The following is a 22,486-nucleotide window of genomic DNA, read 5'->3' as shown; positions in this document are numbered from 1 at the left end:
CAAGATTGTTATATATTATATAAAGCATCACCAATTATTAGGTCACTTAGCTTAATTTGCCATTGGTTTCCTTTTAGAAAGATTTATTATGAGTTAATGAGTAATAGAAAAGGTCTAAATCTTTCACTTTAGGTCACTTCTGGATTTATTGCATATAACTATTTTACTTTGTAATATTAAATCAAATTATATTGCCTTTGAATTTAGAATTTGTGTTATGGCGTTATGGATTCATATATATATATATATATATATATATATATATATATATATATGTGTGTTTTTAATTCAGAATGAGCTGGATATGCAGAGTTTCCTTTTTCAGCATTCAAGCAGTAAGAACTCTGAATGGTTTGCCACAGTATCAAGATCAACAGTATCAACATTATAAGGGTAAGAATTTCACCTCCTATTTATTTATTTTAAGATTTTTAATTTATTTATTTATGAGAGACAGAGAGAGAGAGGGGCAGAGACATAAGCAGGGGGAGAAACAGGCTCCATACAGGGAGCCTGACACTGGACTCAATCCCCAGTCTCCAGGATCATGCCTTCCCCCCCACCCCCCGACTGAAGGCGGCGCTAAACCGCTGAAACACCCAGGCTGCCCTCACCTCTTATTTAAAAAGAAGTTTATTTTAATTGCATTATGGAAAATAAATGAAAGAGGAAACACTTAAACTCTATAATCACTAAGTAGTTCTGTGCATTAACACATTAAAAGTTAAAATCGAATACAATTAAAAAATCAAATTATTTTAAGTGCATAATACTCTTTCATTTAAAAAAATACATATACATATATTTGAATGCTTTTAATGTCCTAAGCACTTTTCTAGGCACTGTGATACCACAGTGAGCAAAAGAGAGAAAAAATCCTGCCACTGAAGAGATTCAATTTTAGCAGGAAGAGATAAATTAATAATTAAGTGGTATAACGATTAGACAGTGATACTTGCTATGGAGGAACAAAAGAAGATATAGGTAGAGGAAAATAGTATTATTTTAAGTAATGTAGATAGGCCTCTAAGAGAAAAGGAGAAAACTATGCTCATGTCTGAGGGACATGATTCATACCCAGAGAGAACAGTAGATCAACTGGGGGAGTAAGGGAGAATGTATTAGGAGATAAAATCAGAGAGGTAGCCAGGGACCAGGCTGATATAGGATTTAGTAGGCCAAAGTAAGGAATATGTGTTATATTGAAAGCATATGGGAAGCATTGGAGGATTTTGAGGCTGAAAGTAAAGTGATATTTTTTATATTTTTAAATAATCACACTGGGTGCTAGATGAGGGATATATGTTATTGTATTTTAATGCAACAAGAGTGAAAGAGGAAAACTAGTTAATATAATAAAGCCAAGGCAAGAGATGATGATGGCCTGGATGAAAGGGATTGTAATGTAGACTGTAAAAAATAGTTAAATTAAAATATATTTTATGGGACAGGGAAGATAAGGATTTGGTGGAGGAACAGGCAAACATGGTCATCTGGAAGCGTTCTTAATGAACAAGAATTCTTGACAGACTGTGCATTTCCTACTCACTTCTTCAGGTAAGCTATGCCAACCTCTTATTCATTGCTTTACTTCTTTCCTCCTATGACCTGTCTTCTCTTTGCACTAACACTATGCTGTGCTAGAGACCATATTGGTCTATTTATTTCCTCAAAGTTCCAATAACACACAATCACTTTATAGTGTACTTTCACTAGAGGTCTGAAGTAATAATTTTTTTAAAAAAAGATTATATTTACTTATTCATGAGAGACACAGAGAGAGAGAGGCAGAGACACAGGCAGAGGGAGAAGCAGGGTCCATACAGGGAGTCCAATGTGGAACTCGAACTCGGGAATCAAGGATCACGCCCTGAGCCAAAGGCAGGCACTCAACCGCTGAGCCACTCAGGGGTCCCTGAAGTAATAATTTACAGCAATTAGAAACACAGTTGAATTTTATACATTATTATCCTAAAAATGTGTTGGCTGTTTCTAACAAATATAACTATATAACTGTCCCTAAGGTTCTGGTTTATCAAAATCTTGTCAAATATCTTTCCTTGCTTGATGATCTCTATCTCCACCTCTGTCTCTTTCCAGGAAAAACAGTGAAAGAGAAAAGGCCATCACCAATGATATCTCAGATTTCTCCAATAAAATAGATATCATCTGTGCTCACACACAGCACAAAAATAGCCAGTCGATGACTTTTCATTCACTCAGAGTTTTTGGTTAGCATTTTACTGGTTCTCTCTTAGATATTAACTGATATTGGGAGAGTATTTGATACTAAACACACACACAAACACACACACACACACACCATTGTAAGAGATACATGAAAAAAAGAAATCATACACAGAGGTAAGAATGAAATTTATAAATTAAGATAATGCAACGTATAAAATAATTGAAAACTCTATAAATATTATTATAAAGAGAAAACTTCTACCAAGAAAAATTACAGGATGCCTTAAAAATATTAGACAAGTAAGAGCTTTTGGAAATTGAAAATGAGAGCCAAATGTTCTTTAACAATATAATAAAGGCATTGGAAGAAAATACAAATCTACCAAAATGAGCAAAAATAAAATGAAAATAAAAAAGGAAAACTCATATGGTTATGACATTAACAGTGACATTTTTATTTACAAATTTTGGAAAAAGCATTTTGGGAGGAAGTAGTGGGGAAAAGTGCATATAACCTGGTGAATGGAAAAGATGATAACACAGCTAAATCTTTATTTTTCTACAGGAAAAATTATTTAGATAATGTGGAAAATTGAAAAAAATCAAGAAATAGCAGTATTAAGTATGCCATTTAGAAATATGGAAGTAAGGAATGCCTGGGTGGTGCAGCTGGTTAAGTGTCTACCTCTTGGTTTCCGCTCAAGTAGTGATCTTGGAGTCATAAGATAGAGTCCCAAGTAGGGTTTCACACTCAGCACCTAGTCTACTTGAGATTTATCTCTCTCCACCTCCCTCTGCCACTCCTCCCTGCTCATGTTCTCCTCTCTCTTTCTCTCAAACAAGGTTTTAAAAAAAATAAATATGAAAGTAAAAACCAGAAGAAATATTTAAGAATATTAAAAGAAGTTGCTTATAAACACAGGTTTGTTATATTTTCTATTTGCCTTAAAATATTATCTCTTCACTCCTTTAAGTGAAATCATGGCTAAGCACAGGTCCTACATTACACATAAGTGTGGAAATGAAAGCATTTTGATGAATATGCAAATCCTGAAAATATTTAAACTTAGATTAGTCTTTGTACAATGTCCATATTTTTCCTAACTAGCAGACTGCTAGACTGTCAATGACACCTAAAATTCTTAAATGTTTCTCTCCCTGATTTGTGATATGATGATTATTTTTATATAGTTTTACATATACACTATGAAGAGTCTAATATCCTATGGAAATATCAAAGCTTATTCATTGGTTTAACCTCTTCCCTTAATGGTCCAGTTATATAAAACATTAAAATCTGTTATTAGGAAAATATATCATCTTTATAGGTTATTAAGTGTAATTTTGGTTCTTCATTTGTCTCTCTCAATCTACCACTTTATCTATACATGTATGTATGTGTGTACCAAAAAGCATGTCAATCTTAAACCAAAAAAGTTTTTCCATGGAACTCCCTGGCTGCTCTATTTAAGTTTGCTTTCATAACTCCTAACCTTATTCCAGCCCTCATAAATCATTTTCCTTTACAATTTTTCTTTATGGCAATTAAATGGTATAATTTACTGGTATCATGTTATAATGTCTCCTAGATATATCTATATTAAGGAGAGATATAACTGAATGAACTGTTTTTATGGTCATAGCTTTCTAGTAGAAGTATGAAAATTAAATCCCCCAACCCTTTCAGGAAACAGTGGGGGCAAGTTGCCAGTCTCTGATACACTTGGCCTGAAATGAGAGCTGAACAACTCAGAGTTGACTATCTATAGAGACATGTTGGCTACCCCAAACACTGCTTATTAAGTTCACCTGAAGGCTCATACTAGACCATCTAAGCAAGTGTGAAAACACATTTTTATTTTTATTTTTTTTTTAATTTTTTTTTTATTTATTTATGATAGTCACAGAGAGAGAGAGAGGCAGAGACACAGGCAGAGGGAGAAGCAGGCTCCATGCACCGGGAGCCCGACGTGGGATTTGATCCCAGGTCTCCAGGATCGCGCCCTGGGCCAAAGGCAGGCGCCAAACCGCTGCGCCACCCAGGGATCCCTGAAAACCCATTTTTACAATGACAAATTAGGTGGACATTTGTAACTTTCCAATAATTCTTGAAATTAAGAAAGTGCATTCCTTTTAATAGGAGAAGCCTACAATAATTAACAAAAGAAAACCCATACTTTGCTGAACAAAGTACACATTTTACTTGGAAAATAAGCCAAATTCACATTTAGAGACTTAATGGAAGCCCATGGAATCATAACTGGCCTTCCCATTAATCAATTACATAATATACGCTTTGTGTATGTATCTTTATGAGAGCATCACTCCAGAGCAGCTTGAATCCCCAAGGTGAAAGTAAATAAAAAATATTTCAGAACCCAATGAATCAATGAGAGGGAGTTAAAGATTTTTTCATCAAAGATGGAATAGCAACCAGTTTTATTAATCAATGATTAGTTTAGAGATACATCTTAATATTTGTATATTGTTATTGTTCATCTATTCATGAACATTTATTGAGCTTGTAAGATATGCTGTATGTAGGCATGTCTCACCATCTCTCCTATGCAATCCTAATCTAATCTGTCACTGAAACTACAGCTGATCCTTGAACAACACAGTTTTGAAATGGATGGGTCACCTTCAGCACAAATTTTAAAAAGTAAATACAGTACTGTGAATGTACTTTGTCTTCTTTATGATTTTCTTAATAACATTTTCTTTCCCTAGCTTACTTTATTGCAAAACTACAGTATACAGTACAATATACAAAACATGTGTTAATTAACTGTTTTTATTATTGGTGAAGCTTCTGGTCAACAGTGGGCTATTAGTAATATTTTGGAAGAGTCAAAAATCATATGTGGATTTTCGAATGCAAGGGAGTTGGTGTCCCTAATCCTCATGTTGTTCAAGAGCCAACTGTAATTCTAAAAGCCTCCTGATGTATCTCTCTGCTGCTGCAGAAACTGCACTCTATTCTTCACACAGGAGTCAGAGTCATTTAGTAAGCATGTAAGTGAGAAAAAGCCTTTTATTTTAAATCTCTCTCCTTCCTCAAGCTACTACCCCATTTCTTGCTTCTGTCTTAAATACATAAAAATCTTCCTTTAATAAATGATGCATATTCACTCTCAGCAATATAATTCTCTCACATTCTCTCTTAAATCTACTTCAAACAGACTTTTGCGCCCTCCACTCCAGCCAAACTGCTTCCTTGACAATGTCACTAATGACATTTGCATTGCATCTCCAATGGTCAGTACTGAGTCCTTATTTTATTTGACCTAATAATAATATTTGACACTTGATCATTCTCTCTACTTGAAAGAATTTATATGGCTTTCTGCACTCCATTTCTCCTTGTTTTTCTTCCTGTATCACTGACTGCTCTTCTCAATTTCCTCCGTAGGTTCTTCTTCCTCTCATGGACCCCTAAATATTGCAATGTCCCTGGGCTTAGTCTTTTGTCCTTTTCTCTGTTCTATCTACATTCATTTATTTGTGATCCTATCCAGTATTATAGTTGCGTATCTGATGACTCTCAAAATTTACATTTCCATTCCAGACTATGTCACACAGCCAACTGTGCACTCAACTTCTCCACAGGGGTGTCTAATTGGCAAATCGATCTTAAATTTTGAAACAAAACTAAGCACATTAGCTTTCAATAAAAATTGAGACATTGTGAAAATAAAGAACATGTTAATGCTTCAAATTTTACAATGAATCTAAAATATCGGATCAATGTGTGACATCAAATAATTTTACTAAATATGTTTCTCAGTCATATTGAGCTCAGTGTGTCATTTCTTGTTTTAACACTGTTAGCAAGCAATAAGCAGCAGAAAACAACAGCGTGGTGAGTGGCATTGCTAGGTGGTATCTATGGTCCCAAATAAAAATTCTAATAATTTGAAGTATGATGGGCAACAGGACACTTAGAAAGGATACTGTTTTGTGGCTAAAATTTATTGCCTCCTATTTACGTAACAAAATATGTAGATAAGGGTTTAATTTTCTTTTTTAATTTAAGCAGAGACTTTTGTGCATGTAACAATTGTTACCAAGGAAACCTCTGATACCATCAGGATTCCTCAGGAAAGACACGTGTGTATTCTTTATTCGGGTCCTTAACTTTTTCTTACCTTTGATGACTTATCAGATGGAAATACTTATATATATATATATATATATATATATATTTTTTTTTTACCGATTTTGCTTTCCAATCTTATTTCTATTTTTCTAGTGTTTTTTTTTTTTTACTCCTGCGAATATAGAATATAACATTAGGCACACTTAACTAGTTTCCCTCAAGAAAGGAACCCAAAGGAGCCCAGTGGTGTAAAATTCAGCCAGTTAATAAATTGAAACTTAAGATTTCAATAATTTTCCTGGATTCATTTAATTAATATTAGTATATGAAAATAATACAGCTTTTTGTATTTCATAAATGCAGTTTCTTAGCAGAGGTTTAGAGGGTTAATCCATTTTCCTTTCCATAGTTCTTGGTGACTTTTGCCTTTATATTTGGATAGCATTTATGCTGTAGAATAATTGATATTAAGACAGCTAACTCCAACCAAATTATATTTTTCTCCTAGAACTTTAAATTCACAATGGTTTCCTGATTTCTGGCATATAAGTATATTTAAAAGAGCTAAGTTTATTGTATTTTAATGACATTTATTATAATTGATATGACAGTATATTTTCTTAGCTTATTCATATACTGATACTTCTTTGTATTATAACAATATAAACATAATTCAGATGTTTCAATTAAAAAAGCATAAAAGTGTAAAATACCTTCAAATATAATCCATATATTTCTTAGATGTTAGCAAATGATAAATTAAAATACATAATTTTTGTTTTTATTTTTTTAAATAAGAGACAAAGAGTCTCTTGTACTTCCTGTCCTACCTGCACATGTCAGGTTATTTCGGGTTCTGGAGAGTAAGTATAAGATTGCCATTAATTTATAGAATGCAATATGTTAATACAAACAGGGCAGATAAAGGTTTACCTGTATAACCAGGAGCACAGAGGCAGTTGTATCCAACAATTCTGCTGACACAATCTTCTCCATCTAGGCAAGGTGAGATTTCACATTCCCTCATATCCAATTCACACAAAGATCCAGGGTACACTGTTTCACAATTGCACATAAATCTAGAGAAAAGTCAGAAAATGAGAAGTCACATGTAATGACAAAAAGCATTTCATTATATACATAACTCATATGTATATATTAAATTTTAGCCTTTTAGTTTAAATAAATGGTAATATTTTCTCTTCATTTTTTTTCCTTGGAGAAATTATAATTGACCTTTGTTGGTTCACAACCTTGAAAGTTCCCTAAGTGAAATTTGAAACTGGTCCCTGCAGATACAAGGCAAGGAAAATCAGAAGAAAGAGGCAATCCACTCCAAATTGGTCAGTGACAGGTTTAATAAGCAAAGGAACTTTCATTCCATGCTTGTCTTCGGCACCTACAAAACAAGTAGATTTTCATACCTGCTCCCCAAATTTTAAAAGTCTATATAGAGGTATTAATGAGGTTGTCATGTGTGTAATCCAGATAATCTCACTAATGCATTAATCTCTCAAGACTTTGTTACTGAAGTTGTTCCTAATTGGGAATAGTGGACAGAACATACATTCCAAAGACAAGGGAAAGAGTGAAGTGCCTCCTGACTGCCAAGACCCAGTTTGCAGATCAACATGAGGACATGTTATCTCAATGATTTCGTTAACAACCTTTAGATATTTTTCCCTTGATGTTCTTTATGTGAGAATTTTTTTTAATGAATGTATCTGGATAAATAATATCTTTGATAAATTCTATTGAGCTTAATTCTGTAATGTATATTTTATTATTATATAAATGTAAATATTTAATTATATCCTGTGTTAAAAATTCAAAGATTATTCTATCTGTGGATTGAATTATATTTTTGATATTGAAAACCTTCTGGGGCAGCCCCAGTGGCTCAGTGGTTTAGTGCTGCCTTCAGCCCAGGGCGTGATCCTGGAGACCCAGGATCAAGTCCCACATCACCTGCTTCTCCCTCTGCCTGTGTCTCTGCCTCTCTCTCTCTATGTCTCTCATGAATAAATAAAAAAAATCTTTACAAAATAAAAAAAAAAAACCTTCTGGTTAAAAGATCGTTTAGTAAAAACAATATCATTACTGCTTAATTATATTGACAGATGTTGAAGACATTGAACATAATTCAATGGCTAGATGTCAGGTTCAAAGTATCATGCACTTAATAGAAGTGATTCCCAAGAGCCTTGCCATTGAGAAAGGTTTCCAGAAATTTCAAATGAACTTCTTTCAATATCCAACTCTCCCCTCTTCATCTTAACATCAGCCTCTGATGAATCTGACTTACTGAGTTCAGATATGTCCTCTGCACTTTAATTTGGAAATATTTCTTGCTCCTATGTGAATTTCTTTTTATTGATACAGATCCTGTCTCAAAGAGCCCTTGATTCTTTCCTTTATAGTCTACGCTGTAGCAACAATCTACATAACCATGTGGCAGACTCACCCTGAATTTATTTTTGGTCTATTCCTGGATATTGTGCTGAACATATTTTATCTCAACATCTAGTCAGTCCATAGATATTTGCCAGAAAATAGAAGACTAATTCTCCTGAGATGGAATTGTAACTAGCTTTAGTCATATATATGCAAAAAAAAAAAAAAAAAAATCTGTAAAATGACCACCAAATAACCTATGATAGGCCAATAAATAATGTTAAGAAAAGAAAGCAATAATTTAATCTTTTTTGTATTCATAGAAAAATATTAATGAAGGCATAAAACTAATTCCTATAGAAAAAATTAAATTGAGAGAAAATGGATTTAGAAAACAAGTTCTATATAGTTTTTTTCTTTCTCTTTTTGTAGAAGTTTAAATAAAACTGCTTTACCAGATTTTCTTGTAATGCTTTTGAAATATTTTTATTCTGAGTTTTTGAGGAAAACTCTTTCTAATTAAATTCAGTTTCAACTATAATTGTAATTACAAAAACATAATTAATGGAAATCTAACATGCCCATGTTCCTCTTTTACTCATGCACCACATATTAACTGATTAAATGCCAGATGTCAGTCAAGTACCCAGATTAAGTGTAATAAGGCTTCAGCTTATTTTTTAAAATTCTCTTGGAGAAGTTAGGGACTTTCACATGTAAACATTACAGTAAATATATGCCAATTGAGACAGGTGTGAAGTCCTACAACAGAGCTAAATGCTAGAGAAGGTGACAGGTAAGGCTTTGCTGGCTAGTCAAGAAAAAGTGGGGCTTTTGTATCAGTTGGACAGAAGGCTTCAAAATGCCATGTGACTAGGATATTGACCAAAATCCCTTTTAAGAGTGATCCAATTACTATGAATCTTGAATTTGTGTTCAAATAGCAAAACTTTTTTCCATCTCCACTTTCTCTCTAGTATCTTACAGTATAGTCCAGATAATGGAATGATTCTTTTAAATGCTTAAATCAAGATATGTTTGTTAATGATACTCTCATTGATTGTTATTGTGTGTTTCCAGTGAATCAATAATGATTGTGAGGGATCAGAGAGTAGGTAGGAGTCAGGTAGTGTTTTCAGTCGTAGCACTAAAAGGTGTGTCCAAGAAATAATTTTTTCATACTGATAGATTTGAAAATGATAGATTACTACAAAATATATCAGATAATGGCTCTGCTCTCAATTTATACATCTCCTGCAGATACTTAGGACAGCTTTATCATACTTACAGAAATTATAAAATCTATTCTTTACTCTGGAAGTTTGAATATTAGAAATTATTTTGTGACATCTTTCCTCTCAATGATAAAATTATAATAATGGTCATTGATTTTTCTCAGTCTATTATAAACAGAAATTTATTCATTAAATTCATAGACTTTTCTCTCTCACTGTGTCTCTTTCCGCTCTTTATCTCTTTTTTGAAAACAAGGGAATATCCATATCCCTTGCCCTTTGCCATGCAGATTATGTTTTCTGGAATTATGAAATTCCTGAGGAATTATGGAAAAGTTCCTGAGTGGTTTCATGATCAAATCAGTACTTAGAATCTGGAGAATTCAACCAACTTAAAATAGGAGATATTCTCCATGGATGATTCTTAACTGAATCTGTCATCCCTTATAGTCTTTGCCAAATAGTGCTTTTCTAACTCCTCATTTGCTCCACATTTACTAGATGATATTTAGCTATTAAGATGGGCCTTTCTGGAGTGCCTCGGTGGCTCAGTTGGTTAAGCATCTGCCTTCTGCTTGGGTCATGATCCCAGGGTCCTGAGATTGAACCCCACATTGGGCTCCTTGCTCAGCCGGGAGCCTGCTTGTCCTTCTCTGCTGCTCCCCCTCCTTGTGCTCTCTCTCTCTCTGTCAAATAAATAAATTATCTTCAATTAAAAAAAAAAAAAAAGACTGACTTTTCCTTTCAACTAGTTAATTCAATTTGATTTGCATCTAAATGGATTTATGACTTTTTATTTTATTCAGTGGGTCAAATATATAACTATTTTTATTTATTTCAAGCTCAATTTGTCTTTTGAAGCTTTCTCCTATATCCTTTTGATATCTCCATCATTCTTTGAATGTTCTCTTATTTTATAGCATTAAATGTTCCAGGTTTCTCTTATACATTTCCATTTCTAGATCTGGATTCAGCCATTTCTCCTTGGAGCTCTGACTCCTTTAAGTGTAGAACGTTATTTAGAAACCAAGATAATTTCTATGTGTATATGTATTTATGTATATGCATACATATAGTCGTATGTATATAATTGTGTTTCTGTATATACATTTGGTACATATATGTCCATATTTATATATAGTTTTGTGTATGTATGTATACATGTGTATTATAAACACATACATATAAAATATGAGTTCATACTAACATCTCAATTCTAGTTTAACATAACAGGGTTCATTTTAGTCTAGTTGATTTCTATATTTTCAGTTCTTTTTGTAACAATGAGAAGCCTTGTTTTCATTATTTTAAACATATTATTTACTCGTTCCATCAGTTACATGAAATTTTTCATATTCTTTGTCTTCTTGTGGTGAAGGTATGAGCTTTTCTTTTACTTTTATTTTTTTTTATTTGTTTGTACAGTCATCTTGAGGATGTATGAGAAGATTCAGATTTTCTCAACTACCCAGAATTCTCATTTGCTCATTTTCCAATTCTAGTTACCTCATGAGTTTTAGTTTCTTGGGTCCTTTTATAATTTTACTAAACATTATATTCATTTATTATATAATATTAGGACAAATTTCCATGAAAATCAAATCTTTATTCCAGAACAGAGCATCTACCTTGAATCTCTGTGTCCAGTCTTTCCCAGAAGACTTAAAATATACATGTACTCTCTCCTTTCCTCCTCCCACCTCCTTTTCTCTCTTTCCTGCCCATGCCCCCACACCTCCTCTCCTTCTCAAATAAGAGAGGCAGGCAAGTGCAGCACATTCTCAACCTGTTCTCTCTGCACCTACCCTGGCCCTTCAAACCATTAAAACAATCAAAGCACATGAGGCATGTCTGAAAGGAATTTCACCAGATTCCTCCTCCTACTGGCCTCCAACTAAAATATACAACCCCTTCAGCTTTGGTGTATTTTTCCTTCTATTATTAGCTGCTAAGGGCCCTGTCTCTACATTATGCAGAGGAAATCTATCTAGGCTATAGAGAAAAAGTAAAAGTGAACCTTGATTTTTATTAATGTCTTCAGTGACCTAGTTAATCTTATAGCAATATTGAATTGTGTAAGTCTCTAAAACATTTCCTTCTTTTGATGAAAATCTGTTCTAATAACTTTTAAAACACAAAGATGCATATATTAAAAATATCTTGTCTTTTTTTTAAGATTTATTTATTTATTTATTCAGAGAGAGAGAGGCAGAGACACAGGCAGAGGGAGAAGCAGGCTCCATGCAAGGATCCCGACATGGGACTCGATCCCTGGTCCCCAGGATCACACCCCGGGCTGCAGGCAGCACTAAACCTCTGTGCCACTGGGGCTGCCCTAAAAATATCTTGTCTTGAAGCAAGAATTAAGACCATGAAATTTATAATATATTTTTGATAAAATGGAAATTTCTAAATTAAATTCAAGGCTTTATTTCAAAAGTTTTAGTGGAATTAAATTTAAATAGGTTGTCAAATTATTGAACATTTTTTCTTCAAATTTCCTTTAATTTGATAGTGACCTAAAATTTTCCAGATAGGTTTTCAAGATACTTTTCCAAAATTACAATGCATTTTAACAGGTGACTTCTAAATAAAGTTCAGTACATTGAAAAAAAGTAGTGGTAAACACCAGTAACTTTATTTTACATAAACTGGCATTGCCCTAATGAAAGGAGTTGAAAATATGCAAGATAATCACAGAGGCATGTAGCTCTAAAATGAGCCCCTGCTTTACATTATTCTTAACATTATTCTTTTATCTTGTTTTATCTTATTTCAGATGAGAAAGAAGTTAATAAGTAGAGAAATTGTGTTTATGCTTCTAGAAAGCTGTTATTTTAAAATATACCTATATTGATGAAATCATATGACACACTCTGATATATAAATATTTAATGAGTTTTAATTTAATTTTTGAGGGTTTTAATTTTAAAATTATGTATAATATTAATATTTCATATATATTTCTTCCAAAAGATCATTTTATAAAAACCTAGAATCCAAAATTCTAAACTAAAACTACAGACAGTTGCAGGAGAAACTTGATGATCAGAACATGTTAGCCCTATGTTACAGCTATTCAACTTTTGAGATAATTTATAATACATTTTAATTCAATTTCTACATCTTTCTTATAATTCTATACTGCATTCAAGAACTATGGTTCTTGATAATAATAATATTTCTTAATCAATAAATGAGCAATATCTATTTTCATTTGTGATGTGGATAAGGATTCACACACTAAGATTTTTTTTCACACTAAAATTTTTGAAAAAGTTAAAGTTAAATAAATCCTATGGATAATATTAAAAAATTTTAAGCAGTTATAAGATACATAAAACTCACTATCTTCTTTTATATTTTTAATGAATAAAACCACACTTAAGTATACAAACATAAATAATGAAAAGTAAACAATATTTGTAAAATTTGCACATGGAAAAACTGCCAAATTTAATATTAATCTAAGAGAATATTTAACATACTATGATATGTGTAGTTTATTTATTTTTTTGTTTTAACTTAGCATCCTAAGATGGTGTACTTTAAGGTGCTGTATATTCTCTGTATCTCAAGCCAAAGGATGAAGGAAAAGTTAACCAGCGTTTTCCTACATTTGCTCTACAGAGTGATTATCTTTTAAATAGTCTTTATTATGTCATTATTATAATTTTACTACACATGGATGTGGAAACAACAGGGTTATGGGAAAGTGTCCAGTAGAATGTAAACCATTTGGATTAGTAACTGGTTTTTAGGCAATTTACAGAAGATGTACAGATTTTTGTCTCTTAGTTAAATGTACATTAACCAGTCATTTCCAACTTTGAAATGCTAAAGAACTGCTAAACTCATGAACATCACACACCAATTGGTCACAATATTCTTGTTGATAATGATTTGTGTGTGATAATTACATCAGCCAACTGGAAATTTTTCTTCTTCTATATTCTCTGAATGAACCAGACACTGCTATTGTAATTGTTCTGATTAATTCTTTCTCAACTGTAAATTTTTCATAGTTCAATATTATTGTCAGTGATCTAAGTAAACTGATGACTGAGGCTTATAAAGACATTAGTTCTTACAGATAACATATGTTCCAAATGTCAGAAAATGTCGATTGTATTGTCCAGTGTTGCAATAGTTTGTAGTTGAACTGGGGCTGTCATCAAAATGCTGTCATATCTCAAGAAATTCATCTTTAAAGAATGTTCATTAGGATTAAGTGTTAATTGTTGCAGTTTTCAGTTTCAATAACCAAAGGAGAGAATAGAACAGATTAAAAAATATAGATGTGATAATAAAGTACATTATATATTTTTACTATTTTTCTTGTGTGTCCATAGTTTAATTAGTGCTAAGCATACAACAGTTGGTTTTAAATGACTTGTTAGATTATCTCAAAGATTTTTAATGGTAAGTTAATATCAATATGCTAAAAACACACTAAAAAAGGTACTTTATATCCAAAAACATATTCTTGGAAAACAGATGGGATATGAAAATGTGATTACTTATTTTCAGCTGTTGATGATTTTGTTTGCCTTTGCAAGGTTTTAATGCATTGAAAATGGCTTTTCTTATAACAACTTAAACAAAGTAATTTTCTGAGAATAGAATAATCAACACCCATATACCCATCATCCATATTTAACACATCTCAATGTTTTTCCATGTTGCTGAATAGTTTTAAGGAAAATGTATAAAACATGTCTTTGAAAACCCTTTGTATACATAGATATTCACTTTTCATTCCTTTCCACTGGGAGGAAATCACTATTCTTAGATTAATGTGCATTCTTCAAAACACATTTTAAAATTTCATTAAATATTATATTAATATATCCAAAATAAAATAACTATGTACAAATCTATTAATATATGTACACAATTCATATAAGGAAAACTACAAAACTCTCTTGAATGAAATCAAAGAAAAATTAAATGGAGAGATACTACATGTTCATGGATAGGAACACTATATTGTCAAAAGAAAAAAAAGGAACACTATATTGTCCAGATGTCAGTTCTGCCCCACTTGATCTCTAGGTTCAATGAAATCCCATCAAAATCCTAGCAAGTTATTTTGTGGATATTAATCAAACAATTCTAAAGATTATACAGAGAAGCAAAAGACTCAGAATTCAATATTGGAAAACAAAGTTAAAGGACTGACATTGCCTGACTTTAAGACTTAGTAAAAACCTACAGTAATCAAAACAGTGTGGTATTATCAAAAGAATAAAGAAATAGATCAATGAAACAGAATAGGGAGCTCAGAAATATACCCACATAAATACTGTCAACTGATATTTGACGAAGGGGCAAAAGCAATTCAATGGAGAAATGGTGGTTTTTTTCAATATATGGTGTTGGAACAACTGGATATCCACATTGAAAAATTAAAAAAGAAAATCTAGACACACATCTTAAAATCCTTGAATAAATTAACTCAAAATGGAAAAAATGCTTAATGAAAAAAGCAAAATTATTAGAATTCTGCAAAGAAAGGAGGAAGTCTTGTTGATTTTGGGTCTGGTTGTCTTTTTAGATATGACATCAGGGTATGATCCATGAAAGAAAGAATTGATAAGATAGGCTTAATTCACATTAAAATTTCTGTTCTGTCAAAGATGATGTCAGAAGAATGACAAGAAAATCCAGACAGGAAGAAGATATTTGCAAAAGACATATAAAACAAACAATTATTATCCAAAATATACAAATATTTAAAATTAAACAAGAAAATAAGCAATCCAATTAAAAAAAAATAGGCTCATGCTCTTAACAGCTCACCAAAGAAGCTCTACTGATGTCAAATAAGCATATAAAGAGATGTTCCACATCATATGTCATGAGGGAGATGCAAATCAAAACAATAAGATATCACTACACACTTTTTAGAATAGCCAAAATCCAGAATAGCGACAATACCAAGTGCTCATAAGAATACCAAGTGAAGCCAAAGTAGCTCTTGTTCACTGGTGGTGGGAATGCAAAATTGTACAGCCAATTTGGGAAATGGTTTGTCAGTTTCTTACATAATATTTTACTAAATAGTATGTTATATATATATGTTGTTCTGATACTTTCTTTTCAGTTCAATTATATATTTCAATAAACACTCAAGTGATATATATTCCTATCATTTTATTTATAGTACATAATAGTTTTCTGTTTATTAGTATATCACATTTTTATTTATTTAGATTGTTTCTAAATGTTCACCATTGTAAACATACCACAAACGTATGCATATCTCCTTTTACATTCAAGATTTTCTCTAGGTATACACATGAGGTTTATAACAATTTCCTCAAGATAGTTCTCTTATGAACAGTAGATAAAATTCACTTTAGAAGGACATAAAATATCTCATTTTATTTCAGGTTTCCTAATTATGTGTTTACTAATCATTTATTTTTCTTCCTCTTAAATTGCTTCTTCCTGTTCTTTGCTATGTTTTGTTATGTACTCTTAAGTTTAAACTGATTTGAGCCAATACTTAGTTCATTTTTCTGTGGGCTTCTATTCAATTATCACTAACAGTTTATTGCCTCAAACATAAGCCAGAGGAAGCTTGTGAGGCTCTGTCCAAATACAGATTTAAAAAAGAAAAGGCTGCTATATTGATGGTATTTTTAAAATGGACTTTATTTTTCTAGATTAATGTTCACAGCAAAATTAAGAAGAAAGTGCAGAGTTCCCATATAATGCTGCTTTATATTCAAACCATCGCCCACTATCAGTATTTCCCACCAGTGGTACCTTGTATTATGACTGATGAACCTACACTGACATATCATTATCATTTAAAGTCCATAGTTAATATTAGCATACACTCTTGGTTGTACATTCTATGCATTTTGACAAATGTATAATGGCATGTGTCCATCATTATAATATCATACATAATAGCTTTATTGCCCTAAATATCCTCTGAGATCCACCTATTTATCCCTCCTTACTCTCTAATTCCTGGAACTACAATCTCTTTATTATCCCCAATGTTTTGCCTTTTTCAGATTGTTATATAGTTGGAATCATACTCTATGTAAGCTTTTATAGATTGGCTTCTTTCATTTAGTAATATGTATTTAAGATTCCTCCACATGTCTTCATGGCCTGATAGCTCGCTTTCTTTTTAGTGCTGCATGATATTCCATTGTCTGAACATACCACAACTTATTTACCCTTTCACTTACTGATAGCCATCTTGGTTGCTTCCAAGTGCTGGCAATTATGAATAAAGCTGCTATGAACATCTGAGTGTTCTTTTTTTTTTTAATATTTTATTTATTTATTCATGAGAGACACAGAGAAAGAGAGAGGCAGAGACACAGGCAGAGGGAGGAGCAGGCTCCATGCAGGGAGCCCAGCGCGGGACTCGTTCCCAGGTCTCCAGGATCACCCCCTGGACTGAAGGCAGCGCTAAACCGCTGGGCCACCGGGGCTGCCCTGGGTGTTAGTTTTTGAGTGGACCTAAGTTTTAACTCATTTGGGTAAATACCAAGTAGTGTGATTTTTGGATCATATTGTAAGTTTTGCAAGAATCTGCCAAACTGCCTTTCAGAGCAGCTGCCATTTCTTTTTTATGCAGAAAGAAATTGCTGTGGGATTCCAAATATTTCCTGTTTATTATACAATCATCTTCAAAGGATATCTCTGAATAGTTACCTCCATTTCCTTTCTTACATTTCAAGTTTCTGGGGAGGGCCTCTGGATAAAGCTGATGGCACCAGGTGTTTCAACACTAATCAAGTAGTCAAAAGTCACATCCAGAAACCCCCAACATTTATTTCTTATCAGGAAGAGGCTGGTTCAGTCATGGCTGGTTCAGTATACTGTATTGGCAGCAGTTTTTCCTATATGTGAGCCAAGCTTGAGGATTAATATTTATAAAAATTCTTCAGCATGTTGATTGCCAGATTGTTCACCATTAGTATTTGGTTATTTTGCATAAAGCTTTTTAGGATATTCTCGGTTTGATAAACACTTTGATGTCATCAGCTAGATTGACCAGTCAACATCAACTTTATAATCAAATCAGTTCTCTGTAAATGAACTCATAGTTCTTGTGTTCATGAATCTACCATGAGGGTTCTCTTTTAAGTAGAGGGCATTTTGGCTGACTTCTTCCTCTAACTCTTTGAGATCTCAAACTGGAACTTGGAAAACTGGTCTTAAGAAACCATATAATTAACTGATGTGAAATACCTTCATTTAGATTTGTAAGATCATTTTGATTTTACTATTCATTTCATTCAAGTCTCTGACTTTGAGCTGTCTCCTAAGTCCCATGCAGGGAAAATTAGGAATGCCAGTTAATGCCCCATGCTTCTTTGCATGTTTTCTGTGAGCTTAATTTCTAGTTACTAATCCTATTTTCTATTCGGTTGATAGCATTTTTTAATCTTAAATTTTTACCACTCTTCTTCTGAACCACAGCTTCATCAAGGGAAGAGTGTTTGCCCCACACTTTCAAGCATGGCTACAATTATTATTATTATTATTTTTTGCACAAGGATCTATAGGTAAGGATGGAGGGCACTATTTCAGAGCCTAGGGCTTAAGAGAGTTCGCATGGTTTTTGCTTGTGCTCTTGAACTTCTGCAACTCTGTGAGAACATGCTAGTCCAAGAAAAATGAGAAATACTTGGAGTACAGCCATTTCAGCTGACTTAACAAGCTCTGAAGCATTTCTTCCACAGCTATGTCCTAGAGAAACTTAGATGAACCCAGCCTATATTATAGCCAAATACCAGTAAGCCATGGATGTGAAAATATTAATAAATAATAACTACTTTTAACCACAGAATTTTCAGTTTCTGCTAAACAACAATCACAAACCAGTATAGCTTGTATAGTAACTTTGAAGGAGTTCATACCCCTCTGTAAACAAAGGATAGATATGGCAAAGGAACTTAAATCTCTGAATTCACTTTAATCTTCATAAAGTTCTGTTTCTTATAGAATCTGTGCTTCTTTGCACACAAGCCTTCTTCTAAATGCTGCTGAAGGGGTTGACTTATAAAATGTTGCCAGTTTCCCTGGCCCATTCCCCAACATTTCTCATTGGTTCTAACTCATAAAAAGGGTTAGATTCCAACTTTGCTGATGGAACACTTAACTGGAAACAGCTAGCCTATACCCTAGAATAATCCCACCAAATCTGTATTGTAACAAAGTTGGAGAGCATGTGTGGGACTGACTCTAAGGTAGATATAAAACTTAAATGAGTTAAACTTAAATGAGTTAAATGAGGATGGGGAGAGAAGATTCAATGTGCTAATATTAGCATCCATGTATGGTGCTAGATAAATTGGCTAATCCAAAACAGGACTTAATTCCAGCTTAGATTGGTGAAGCAGAAGTGCCAGAGAATTATTGGTATATATTAGAAGGAACAGTTCATAAGCTTATTGTTATGGAAATGTTTAAATGGATCTATCATGTGTAAGCTGTTCAGTTACCCATTAATTTCTATCCCAAGAGAATACAGAGAGCATCCCTACCTCCTAGGAAGAAACTCCATTCACCCAGGAGGACATTCCATTCACTAAGATCAAGAACAGGGTTCGTGAGGGTGCCACTAAGTGTCTTGATGAACTCTGTGGTGTTGTTCTTTACAGGCTGGTGATAATGCGAGATGCTACAGCTGAGTTCTCTGATATAAATTAGAATAATGAGACCCAAGTATGGATAAAAACTATTGCATATGCTTGACTATCAGATTAAAAAAATGAGCAAATAGCCCCATAAATCAGAGAAACAGATGGTGATTGGTGGACTCAGACATCTTGATAGTGGCTAGTCAGTGATGAGTTTGTAGAAATAAAATACATGGACAATCTGGTATAGTGCTATTCACATATATAGAATTAATTATGTAGGTCTGCAGAACAGAAACACAATTCAGTCTGCCTTTGTAGGGATTCCTACCCTCTTACACAATTTCAGACCTATGCTATGTCATGGACTAAGTGCCTCAACTGAAGGGTAGTAGCTCCTTTTGAAGAAAAATCTTGACATTTAGTCATAGGTGTTCCATATATCTTCCTCAGAGGGTTCTGAGGCCATATACCAGCATGATTGTTCACCGATGAAAGATAAGAGTTTTTAGATAATGACTCTGAACTTATGCTTCCCTTTGAAATACCACTGTTCCACCATTAGGAGTACATAATTATTTAGGTCTAGTAGATGGATCATAAATCCATCTTTTGTTGTTTTGTTTGGTTTTGCTTTATTTTCCTCCACAGTCCTTAAATATGTGGTGTAGTCAATATACTTAGTAGTAGAATCTCCACATGGGAATAAGAGCCATTATGCAGGAAAGCTCAACTGAAAGATCTTGAAATTCCCCTTTAGACTTATCAAGATTTTAAACTGAAAGCAATTCTGTTTCCCTATGGGACTTGTTGTGATTATTCTCCTCTTCAAAGGCTTTTGAGTTAGAAGAGTGATGATTCAAAGCATGTCTTCATTAACTTCATTAGATGGGACAGTGCAAAAGCCAGATGACCACAGAAAATAATAAAAATAATAGGAGATTATCAGAAAACTAAGCAGGTTGTGATATAAATTTTGAGAGGAATTCTAAATGTTAGATCTCTGCTAAGATAAACAAATATAGCCCTTGGTGCTTGAATAGCAATGGTGACCTGGCAAATGAGTATTTTTTTATCCTAATCAATCTGTATCCTATCCAGTTGAATCTGTCCAACCATTTTTTTTTTTAAAGATATTTTTAAAGACCTACATAAAGACATATCGATTCTCTTCAAATTGGTCTACAAATTCAATATTCAATGAAATCCTAATGAAAACTCTACCTGGTCTTTGTTTGTTTAGGTATAGGGATTTACACAGTACATGTTGATTGTAACAGAAAAAAAAAAAAAAAAAAAACAACTGTCAAAAACAACTAAAGCTTCCTGAAAAAGATAAGAAATGAGACTTCTTGCCTTACCAGTATTGAGATATTTCAAAGGTAAGTAATTAAGATTTATGATGTTGGCATATGGATGGCTAATTGAATTAAGGAAACAGACTAGGGGCAAAGAAATAGACATATTTGTATATGGGGACTTGACCTGCAACCAGGAAGGCATTGCAGATCAGGCCAAGCAGTAAAGTGACAGAAGAACTTATTCAGTACATATAGTAGGCAAAATTGGTTAATTAAATGGAAAAATGAACTTAAAATTCCTACCTTATGACATACACACAGATGTACAATTTCCAGATAAATTGATTTAAGTATGAAGGATGAAATGTTAAATATTACCAAATGAAATATAAGCAAATATTTTTTGTCCCAGAATAAACTTTTAAAAAAATATTGAACCACTCGAATCCCTGCAATAAATCCTACTTGATTGTACTGAATGATTCTTTTTAATTTATTATTGGATTGAGTTTTTGTTGAGGATTCTCGTATCTATGTTCATCAGAGATACTGATCTGTAGTTTTCTTTTTTTATGTTATCTTTATCTGGTTTTGTTTTTGGGGTAATGCTGGCCTCATAGAATGCATTTGGAAGTTTTCCTTCCTCTTCTAGTTTTTGAAATAGTTTGATAAGAATAGCTATTAGCTCTTCTTTAAATAAACATTTTTAAACAAGACAAAAAAGGCAAGCCATAAGTCAATTGATTAATTTGTTTATATTAAAATTAAAGTTTAGCACTCAAAACTTATCATAGAGAAGGTAAAATGTCAAGCTACAATCAATAGAAGTGCAAGTAATGAAATTTTCATTTTCAGTAAGTACAATTAATGAAAGCAATAACAATAAAAATATGCAACAAGTCTTGCAAACCAAGAAGAAGAAAACATGAATGAGGAGATGCCATAAATAGGCATTTCTAGAAAGGAAAAACTAACTATCTTAGAATGGATGAAGAAATGCTTAAACTCAACTTATGATGGGAATACAGAAAAAATATAGATATATAATTTTACACACAGCAGATAAACCCAAATGGAATATCTAAGAATGCAAATAGGGACACTTATTCACTTTCATTAGTTGATTATGTGTTTCGGCAGCACACATACTAAAATTGGAACAAAACAGAGAAGATTAGCTGACCCCAACTCAAGGATAACATGCAAATTCATGAAGCATTCCATATATTTTGACTGCTACCTCTGAAACCAATAATGCATTGTATGTTAATTAATTGAATTTAAGTTAAAAAATAAAACAACACTGTCTAATACAAAATAAATAAAATATTTAGAATTTTAAAAAGGGTGTGAATTTTCCTTTTTCAAACTGAAATGGAAAAAAAATGATGTAATATATATGAAAACATCTATCCGATTGTCCAACTATTGCATTTCTAGGTATGAAATCTAATGTAACACTAGTACTTATATATTTGGGGAAATATTTGAAAACCTTAATAATATTATTATTTCTAAGAAAGGAGAATCAAATAACCCAGAGATCTATGATCAGGAGAATAATAAATAAATGTTGACACATATTTAAATTGAATATTGTACTATAGTTAAAAATGAGCAACAGATACATGCATTAACACAGAAATGTCA

The 22,486-nt window shown here is 32.7% G+C and overlaps 2 protein-coding genes and 1 non-coding gene across 9 annotated transcripts in view; 2 read left to right on the top strand and 1 right to left on the bottom strand.

Annotated features, from left to right (window-relative positions):
- Positions 1-22,486, bottom strand: part of EYS (EGF-like photoreceptor maintenance factor) — a 1,514,868-nt gene that overhangs the window by 977,892 nt on the left and 514,490 nt on the right. The window contains exon 16 of the mRNA XM_077903501.1: positions 7,223-7,368. Within this exon, the coding sequence (XP_077759627.1) occupies positions 7,223-7,368 (146 nt within the window). The remainder of the gene's footprint in view (positions 1-7,222; positions 7,369-22,486) is intronic.
- LOC144317299 (uncharacterized) overlaps positions 1-22,486 on the top strand; it is a 134,515-nt gene that overhangs the window by 26,055 nt on the left and 85,974 nt on the right. For 5 of the 7 annotated variants that reach the window (XR_013383251.1, XR_013383250.1, XR_013383249.1 and 2 more), the window contains exons 1-2: positions 6,274-6,300; positions 20,779-20,917. Coding sequence is in view for 1 of the 7 variants with exons in the window: in XM_077903510.1 (XP_077759636.1) it covers positions 20,878-20,917 (40 nt within the window). In the remaining 6 variants the exon portion in view is untranslated. Of the gene's footprint in view, positions 1-292; positions 394-1,451; positions 1,558-6,266; positions 6,301-20,778; positions 20,918-22,486 lie in introns of those variants that run through there. The other 2 variants (XR_013383252.1, XR_013383253.1) reach the window with 2 other exon arrangements.
- Positions 21,965-22,066, top strand: LOC144317906 (U6 spliceosomal RNA). Its single transcript, XR_013383793.1, has one exon. It is a non-coding gene; the product is annotated as a U6 spliceosomal RNA (small nuclear RNA).

Source organism: Canis aureus, chromosome 7, assembly GCF_053574225.1.
Source record: "Canis aureus isolate CA01 chromosome 7, VMU_Caureus_v.1.0, whole genome shotgun sequence".
In the NCBI taxonomy this organism is placed as follows: domain Eukaryota; kingdom Metazoa; phylum Chordata; class Mammalia; order Carnivora; family Canidae; genus Canis; species Canis aureus.
This window is presented reverse-complemented; position numbering and strand designations above follow the sequence as displayed.